Source organism: Haliotis cracherodii, unplaced genomic scaffold (genome assembly GCF_022045235.1).
Source record: "Haliotis cracherodii isolate W230 unplaced genomic scaffold, xgHalCrac1.p SCAF_3, whole genome shotgun sequence".
Classification (NCBI taxonomy): Eukaryota; Metazoa; Mollusca; class Gastropoda; order Lepetellida; family Haliotidae; genus Haliotis; species Haliotis cracherodii.
Window position 1 is genome coordinate 58093444 of NW_027266286.1, and position 10240 is coordinate 58103683.

General features: G+C 43.4%; 1 protein-coding gene across 1 annotated transcript; it reads right to left on the reverse strand.

Annotated features, from left to right (window-relative positions):
• Window positions 1–1461: 1461 nt before the first annotated feature.
• On the reverse strand, window positions 1462–9283 carry LOC139474422 (uncharacterized). Its single transcript, XM_071257434.1, has 5 exons — window positions 9198–9283; window positions 8483–8679; window positions 6813–7181; window positions 4601–6378; window positions 1462–1611 (listed from the first exon to the last, which is right to left on the reverse strand). Exons 1-5 carry the CDS (start codon window positions 9281–9283, stop codon window positions 1462–1464), a joined length of 2580 nt encoding a protein of 859 aa, XP_071113535.1.
• Between the last annotated feature and the right edge of the window lie 957 nt (window positions 9284–10240).

Sequence of the window (10240 nt, forward strand, 5' to 3'; positions counted from 1 at the left end):
ACAGTAGACTGCCACATATAGTTACGTTGTTACAGTAGACTGCCACATATTGTTATACTGTTACTGTAGACTGCCACATATAGTTTTGTTGATGCTGCAGGCTGCCACATATTGTTACGTTGTTACAGTAGACTGCCACATATAATTATATTGTTACAGTAGACTGCCACATATTGTTATGCTGTTACTGTAGACTGCCACATATAGTTATGTTGGTGCTGCAGACTGACACATATAGTTATGTTGTTACAGTAGACTGCCACATATAGTTACGTTGTTACAGTAGACTGCCACATATTGTTATGCTGTTACTGTAGACTACCACATGTAGTTATGTTGATGCTGCAGGCTGCCACATATTGTTACGTTGTTACAATAGACTGCCACATATAATTATATTGTTACAGTAGACTGCCACATATTGTTATGATGTTACTGTAGACTGCCACATATAGTTATGTTGATGCTGCAGGCTGCCACGTATTGTTACGTTGTTACAGTAGACTGCCACATATAGTTACGTTGTTACAGTAGACTGCCACATATTGTTATGCTGTTACTGTAGACTACCACATGTAGTTATGTTGATGCTGCAGGCTGCCACATATTGTTACGTTGTTACAATAGACTGCCACATATAATTATATTGTTACAGTAGACTGCCACATATTGTTATGCTGTTACTGTAGACTGCCACATATAGTTATGTTGATGCTGCAGGCTGCCACGTATTGTTACGTTGTTACAGTAGACTGCCACATATAGTTACGTTGTTACAGTAGACTGCCACATATTGTTATGCTGTTACTGTAGACTGCCACATATAGTTATGTTGATGCTGCAGGCTGCCACATATTGTTACGTTGTTACAGTAGACTGCCTCATATCGTTATATTGTTACAGCAGACTGCCACATATAGTTATGCTGTTACTGTAGACTGCCACATACAGTTATGTTGATGCTGCAGACTGCCACATATAGTTATGCTGTTACAGTAGACTGCCACATATAATTATGCTGTTACAGTAGACTGCCACATATAGTTATGTTGATGCTGCAGACTGCCACATATAGTTATGTTGATGCTGCAGGCTGCCACATATTGTTACGTTGTTGCAGTAGACTGCCACATATAGTTATGCTGTTACTGTAGACTGCCACATATAGTTACGTTGTTACGGTAGACTGCCACATATTGTTATGCTGTTACTGTAGACTGCCACATGTAGTCATGTTGATGCTGCAGACTGCCACATATAGTTATGTTGTTACAGTAGACTGACACATATAGTTATGCTGTTACTGTAGACTGCCACATATAGTTACGTTGTTACAGTAGACTGCCACATGTAGTCATGTTGATGCTGCAGTCTGCCACATATAGTTATGTTGTTACAGTAGACTGACACATATAGTTATGCTGTTACTGTAAGACTGACATTTGTATACATGTCCCGGGTTTACTCTATGAGGTTCAAAGTCTCCGCGATCTCAGTGGAGATGTCCAACAATGTGGCCTTGATCTTCTCGCCAGGGACCCCCGACAGATACCTCCCAACTCTCTCGAAGACATTCTGTACAATCCAAGAGGCCGCCAGCTCCACCATCGACTGAAACAGAGACATCGTCGTCTACAGTGTGTGTGTGTACTGGTGTTCATGGTCGTCTTTCCCTGAGACAGGCATGTGCTTGTTAAAGTGTGTCTCCCCAATAAAATATAATTGATTTTCTTAGACGCTTCGCTAAACGATCAAGGGCGCCGACTATACTTTATCCTGCGATAATGTATACTTTTAGAGTTACGTCATAATGGTCTGAGTCATGACGCTGTTCAAATTACCTCCCCTGTGATCTAGCGTATGCTTGGTCACATATCGTCCTTTCATTTCTGTCACAAGCAAAATAGCGCATCTACATCAATTATCGATCGGTGATATAGTTTCTCGAATAATTCAATTTATCTTCTGTGAATGGGCCTACCTTTAGAATACAGTACCACAAACCTTTCAAACATAGTACCCTATGACGTAATTTGTGATATTGTGTTACTAGATACCCCGGCAAAACAATGCCCTGTGACGTCAGGGATCATCGAGTGTGCATAAGATCCTCTCGGTGATCTATCATCTCAACATGCTATGTCAATAAATATTCTACCATAAATTTTGAAATGACTTTATTCTGAGTCAGTCAGAGGTTGTCAAATCACAATAAACCCCCACTCTCATACCCAGAGTTCCATGCGACCAGGATAGTACCTCTGCCACAGGCCAGCGCCATGTGACGATTATTCGTCAAAGGACTATATATTTCAGGGGCGGTCGGGTAGCCTAGTGGTTAAAGCGTTAGGTCGCCATGCCGAAGACCCGGGTTCGATTCCCGACATGGGTACAATGTGTGAAGCCCATTTCTGATGTCCACCGCCGTAATATTGCTGGAATATTGCTAAAAGCGGCGTAAAACCATACTCACTCACTCACTCACTCACTATGTATTTCAAGTTTGGGGGACAACCGAGAGCTTGGAATTTGGAGCATTTCTGTTTACGACTGTGGCGTCATATCTTTTGCGTCACAATGAGCGATATGACATCATAATGGTGAAGCGCTGTGTAGAACGAAAGTTTTGCAAAGTTTGCTTAGTTGTCTTTAGGGGTGCCAAGTTTACCAAGTTGCCGTGCTTATTTGCTATTAATGTCTGTCATATGTTCGAATGAAGTATTAAACAAACTGCTTCAGCATTTATACAGCGTCATATTTCTTTAAAGGTTGTTGTCGGTGATTCCGTAATTCATTTAGACCACCCACTCAAAACACCGGACTTCGCTCAATGTGTTTGATGACCTCAAAGAGTTCGCGTTTTATTTAGTCATGGTAGCATGGAGATAAACATAGGACGCTCTATATTGTGAAAACACAATATGTTTATCTCCTTAACATTTCTCACAAAAACTGATTGCTTGTCTTTAAGACACGTGACCTACGGCAGCGATCGTTCACACGAGATTTGTTTGTTGTTTAACGCCGCACTCAGCAATATTCCAGCTATATGACGGGGCTCTGGACCAGACAATCCAGTGATTGATATCATGGGCATCGATCCACGCAATTGGGATACGATCGCATTCATCAACCAAGTCAACGAGCCTGACCACCCGATCCCGTTAGACGCCTCTTATGTCAAGCATAGTTGCCTTTTACAGCATGTTTCTACATTTATATAGGGCATATCATTTATGGAAAACATTTCAAACATTTGTGAAGTGGTAGGGTGGCCATGTGTTTCATGCGCAGTTCACACCGATATACACAGGTTTTAATGGGAAGGATACAATAAGTATAAGGAACCCCCAGATTCACGTGATGCTTAATTACCACAGGCTGAACCCGAAATAGCATCTTATCAAGTATCTCAACGTCTCTGGACCCATATCCAATAAAATACAAGGCTCGTCTTACAATCGGCACCTTTGAAAAGATTTTAAATATGCACTACCTCCATGTGTAGTGTAATATTTAGTAGTTTTGCCCTCAACTATTATACTAAAGCACGAGGTAGCTCTAAGAGGGGCAGAAGGATTTATGTTAACCGATTTCTAATCTTTCTATTTCAAGTGTGTGAATCCATATGTGTGTGTGTGGGGGGGGGGGGGGGGCGGTGGGGTAGCCTTGTGCATAAAGTGTTCACTCGTCACGCCGACGACTCGGGCTCGATTTCCCAAATGGGTACAATGTGTGAAGCCCTTTTCTGGTGTCCCCCGCCGTGATATTGCAGGAATATTGCTAAAAGCGGCGTAAAACACTACTTACTCACTCTTATTTATCATACTGTGATTATCATAGAAATATTTAACTGAAACCCTCTCGGGCGTTTGGCTGGTTTGAGACTGCCTAAAACTGTACTTGTGTTGTATTAAAGAACGTCCGCCCTGACGTAACACTGAACTGGTTATGGGACTCGTAAACTGTTCCACTATTTAAAATCAATCAAGAGTAAGCAAAAGTAAATGAAACAATAAGTGAGTGAGTTGGGTTTAACGCCGCTTTTAACGCTATTCCAGTTATATCACGGCGTGTCAGCTTAATGTGGGAGGAAAGGCCGAAGTGATGCAGGTCACAGACGTTTACCACTTCGGTGAAACCCACGAGCACCGGTATGGTGCTGACAAACCTAGAAACATAATCGGGGCGAACCGGGATTCGAACCCACAATCATAGGTTTCTGGCGTGCCCAAGGGACGCAACTCCGCACAGCGAATATGAAACAATAATCAAGCTTTAAATCAAATTCTCTTTTTAACCCAATACGGCCAAAATGACATCAAGGGGCCGAGGGGTACCTTACCACGAGATTCGTGATGTATACAACTGGAGTAATAGCCAATCGTCACTGTTTTCAGTGCTTATAAATGATCACGGTTACTTGTGCCCACTAGTACACTCGTAAAACCCAAGGAGGGAAGGTCCAAACTATCAAAATCCCTAGAGCCCCCTCTGGATCAGCCAATGCTTCCGACAACCAAGGCCCTATCACACACTTCACTGTAGACGTTCATGGTTGAGGACTTAGCCTTAGAAGAGAATGAGAAGTTGAACTTACAACGTCACCATAGAAGCCGAGGCTTCTGTTCAGCTCTGCAAGGTCCACGGATGCCTGTGATTCAGTGAGGGATGAATTTTGCAACTCCTCGCTGATGTTGATATCATTTTCATCCAAAGAAGGGTCAGAGTCAAAGTCGAAAGGAAGGTCATCAAGGGAGACAACCTCTCCGACCTCTGCGTCTCCCCCAACTGGTTCACGCATTGCCGGGGACAAAGCAGCTCTCTCTATGGCTCGCGCTAACGCCATATCGGGCAGATACATCATTTCAGGTCCATTAAAATTATACATTTGGAACGCATCTCCGTTCCTTGGATTATCCCTGGAAGTGGGTGACTGGTACACGCGCGGCTGCCTGTGACGGTAACCTCCTTGGCCGGGCGGTCTTGTATGTGGACGATCGGAGGCCGGGGCTGAATCCTTGTCCTGGCAAGTCTGCGACCGGTTCCTGGTAGTGCGACCGCGGACTGACCTTTGACCACCGTCCCAGTCATGTCCAGTCGGTTCCTTCGAGCATCCTGAAATGTGTCCCTCCTCTTGGAAACTGGAGTTGGCTCTCGGTGGACCAATAGTTTCTTGTAAAAGAGCATCCCCGAGAAGTTCGACCAACTGCTGTTTTATCCTTGGAGGGTTAAGCCCAGACACCCCACTACAGCCGGGCACGGGGGATTGATCTCTGGTGCTTCCTGAACTTACAGGATTACTGTTTGTCACTTTCTGCTCCGCACAACCTATAGTGCCTACTTTGGAATGTCCGTTGCTGGATGACGACTGCTCTCTACAGTATGGGCAGTCGTGAAACACAGATGCCTGCCAGTCCGAGAAGGACTCCACTTGGGAAATATCTGTATCCAGCGCGTCGGGGCCGCGAATCTGTTTCGATAGAGTGTTTGTAAACTCGTCGCTTATACTCACTTGGCTACCCGTCACCGCACCATGCATCAGGTCATGTCCTGACAACGATTCGTGATATCTCTTCACAAAATCATCATCTTTCCCCCACACATGTACCTCTGTCGGTGAAACATCTATTGTCGAATACGCATTTTCGTCAGGTACTATTACTTCTTGAGCACCGCTACTACGGGCAGCCTGTTCCCTGGACGTGTCCTCATATGGATACGCGCTTGTCTTAAAACATTTGTATTTTGAGGAATCGTCAGTACCCATTTCAAGATGATAGGGATGCTTGACCAGGATCTGACAGCCTCTCAGCTCATACCGTTCATGATCGTGTTCACAATAGGGGTCAATACAAAACAGAACGTCCATGACATCTTGCGGCAAGGTGTCCTTGTATCTGATGTCGTACACAGTAATGGTTGGGTCAGTCTTAACTTCTCGGCCCTTCCCATCGCTCTTCTTGGGACATCTCGGCTTCTGCGAACAGCTAGCATCATGGTCCTCATCCGAGATACGTCGAAAAGTTTCTTGCACCCGCTTTTTGATATTATCGAGAGAATATTCTGACGATAACCCGGCAATATATCTGAGAGAATTTTCATCTATGTCGTCAACATCTACTGCATCATCTTGAGTCTCACACGACCGTGGGTAACAATTGCACGGGTCTTCCTCCGCGCGGTCAACACCATCGTTCGGGTAGTCGTCTGTGTCGGAGGAACGGTACCGGGAAGCACCTCTCTGGCGTTGTTTCTTCTTCTTTCTCTGCCGGTCTTTCTTGGAGGGGTGATCCGTCTTCAGGTGCGCTAGCCGTCGGGATCGTGCCTGAGAGCTCTCTTTACTTGGACAGATGTTTGAAAACGTTACTCTCTTCTCTGCAATGGAAACAGAGGCTCGTTTTATGCTTTTACTTAAGATCGTTTTTATCATTTTTTCAGTAAACGTATATTATTATCATTTATTTTGAATATATTAAGAAGATGACAAACTATTTTGCTCAAAAAGGTTTCATTTAGAAGTGAGGGGAAATTATTGTCGCTTTATGCCAGATTGAGCAACAACCGAGTCATAGGTGGGTAAACCAGTGGTTGATACCACGAGCAACTATCCACGTTCATGACACACAATCAATCAGCAAGGGTACCGTTGTACAAAACAACCTTAGCACTACGACTGTCGTAAGTCTATGTTAAGGTATGGGAGTTACGATCACCTTAGCGCAAAGATCGCTTTGTACAACGGCACCCAGGTCAAGTAACTATGACCTTTCACTCATGGTAACATGGCTGGTGACTTCAACAATACGTACCGGACGTGGGGTCATCAGACCAGAGCCAGCTGACAATGGAGAGTAGGACGAGGCAAACGACAGCCGACAGCAGATACACGGAAGTGGGGTTGAAGAAGGCCCAGGTGGAGAGGTACGACATGCCACTGCTCCAGCTCTCTGCCCTGGTAAGGGTGGCCAGGTTAAAGTAAGGCAGGTGGACACTGATGCTGTCCCAAATTGCTAGATCTGACAGGTAATGCTGAACACTTCTCCAGAAGGACAGGTCGGGGAGAGAGGAGAACATGCTCTCAAAGCTGCCCCGGTTCGAAAGATGCTGCAATACGTTCTTGAAGGGGGTCAGGTCAGGCAGGCAGGCGTGAAGGCTTTCATGCGTGCTTGTCCAGTAGTCTGTGAGACCATGAAGAGGTTACAAATTTGGTACAGAATGAGTGAGTGAGGTTTTACGCCGCTTTTAGCAATATTCCAGCAATATCACGGCGGGGGACACCAGAAATAGGCTTCACACATTGTACCCATGTGGGGAATCGAAATCGGGCCTTCTGCGTGACGAGTGAAACCACAAGGGTACCCCACCGCCCCCGGTACAGAATGGGCGATGTAAGTTGATAATCGGATCATGGGCGATGGAACAATATATTATTGTATCATGGACAATATAAGTAATGGGAGATTAGTTTATTGCGTTTGAGAGAAGCGGAAAACTTATCTGATGCTGAAAAGGTATATATAAAATATTCGGGCCTCGATAACCTGATAAACCGCGATAAACCATATCATGCTTTATTTCTTCCTTTTTTTTTTATAAATATAAAGATTATAGATACACAAACTCGGCTGGATTACCGTATATCCAGACACCCACGGACTGGATTACCGTATATCCAGACACCCACGGATACCATCCGCCATTTTGGTAAGGGGTGCGCGCGAACTTCTTCCTTAGTAAAAGTTTCTTAGCTTTCCAGCCGCCATTTTAAGGCGTCTAGCTAAATGTACAAAACAAAAGGGCGTGTGTGTGTGTGTGTGTGGGGGGGGGGGGGGGGGGGGGTTAAACGTTTTCGTTCGATTCCAGTCCCCAATGTTAATAAAACATGCTACATGTTGAAATGTGGTCCCGATGTAGGGCGATGTATATGTAGCAGATGAGGCTGCTACACGCCATGATGGAACTGCTAGTTTTTTTATGTTGATGCTGATGTTCGATGTTATAAATTGCTTTGATGTTCAATTTCCTTTTTTAATCATATTAAACCATATAAATGCATGCGGGGTCATTTTGTCAGCTTATTTGCAGCCTTATCCACCGGGTCTTCAAATAGCCACGCTGTCGGATGTCCCTGTATTAGAAGCATCAAACAGATATGGCCGACAGGTATCCGGTATGGTGTAAATGTACCAAACACTCTTTAAGCCCGCTAAGACTTGCATGTGTTCAAGAAAGTATAACGAAACGTGGAAACGTGAAAAAGATTACGGAAAAAGCCGAAGGTGGTAAACCAAATGCTGCAGTTGGCCCTAAAACGTGTTTAAAGAGCGAAATGGTTAACCGTGAAATCCTTGCACAGTGACAGCAGATAAATCCAGATAAGGATGCACGTTTGTACCCAATACACTGGTTTGATTAATATTGAACACCATTTTTACAAGTTGCTATTAAAATAGCATTATTGAAAGTAAACGCTGCTCACCATCATATGGGTTCATAATCTCCGACAGTTTTCGGCAGCGTTTTTCCTCCGGCTCAAACAGATCCCAGTCCGGCTCGGGGTGTTCAGGGCACATGTCAAACACGTCATATCCATCTTTGTCGAACCAGGTAATAAATGAGATCACATAATCCCAGATCTTCTCAAAGAAAGAAGCCCCATCGTCTTCACCCATGCCCCTAATAAGAAAGCATAATGCGTGGGATTAACTTAATTGTACTGTTCCAAAACATATGGCATGGAGGTGTCCGGTGTTATGCATGTGTACCCTTTTTAGGAAATGATATTCACTTCATTGTAGTAACAAAACTCTTGGACATTGCAGTTTTCGTTATGGCGTTATTGTAATAAATTGATGCACGTGAGCTCTGTGGCAGCGATTTGTATCTCGGATCTAAATCTTAAAAGACCAGTGTATAGGCTAGAGGATTCTCAAATAGAGTGATGTAGAAAGGATCCGTAAACTGCAACGCATCAATATTAATAATAATCACTTTCCCCATACATGTTGTACATTGCACATTTATTATAATCTGTATGTTTTAGCATTGCAAAGAATTTGATTGTGCACATAGGGGCCTAGACTCTACTTCAGTGACAAGATAAAGGGAGCGGCCAAAGTTCTTAGGAGTCCGTTAACATGAATTTAATTACATCTCACACACGTCTTCCTGCAACCAAGATAGTCACGACTTACTTATGTGTACACCACCCATCTGTACATGTTGAGATCTGCTGAAAGATAAAAGCACCGAGTACTAAGAACAATAGTATCCTTCCCATCTCTCATCTGTATCAGACATCTTCTATATTTCTCTAAAAATAACGACATCCGCTTCCGGAAAACCACACCTCTTGTGTGACGTCATCATTATGACGTCAGAGAACCACAGTACACTTCAATGTGGCGTCAAGCATTGTGCCGACCAACTCGGGACATTCCTTCTTGTGCTCATCTTGGTTACGGAAAAATTGAGTTGTGACGAAAGACTTAACGCATGTCAACATTTGTGGCAGTCAGACTTTCTTTAAAGTGATATAAAAAATTATTCCGGAATCGTTTAAATTGATAAACAGAATCTATGCATTTTTTTCTATTATGGTTAAAGGGGAAGTGTACACGCAAAAATCACTTTCTTTCTTTTTCTAAACAAAACGCAATTTTAGAATTAGTTAGTATCTGTGTTTGAAAATATACACTCATTTTTTTCACAGTGAAAGTAGGAAGCTCACAATAGAGTGAAAGTGATATGCCGTTATGAGGCCTTCGTTTTACGAGCGAAATAGGCCTGAGTTATCCCCCTTAGATTATGACGTAATTGGTGCCAATTCAACTGGGTCCCTGTCTATTCTCAACGCAAAAGATATCAAGGACCAGTTTGCGGTAAAACAACATGGTCTACGACACACTCGGGCGCAGGGTGACTCAGCATAACACAATTCTGGCTGGCATCTGAGATGCTAGAATCACAAAACTGTACCTACACCACGTGAAGCGGCTCTAACAAAGCATGATGACGTCATAATGTTTATCAATTGGCACCAATGACGTCATATTGCAAGGGGCATAAGCCATGGTGTTTTTGTTATGGAAATAGAACACTTGGTAAATGTGAAAAATATAAATCGTTTTAGTGCAAAAAATATGTTAATTAAATATGATGTTTTTATATTTTTGTCTATGACACTTCTATGTTAACACTTTTAATGTGGAAAAAGTACAAGAAAAAATGGTTCATT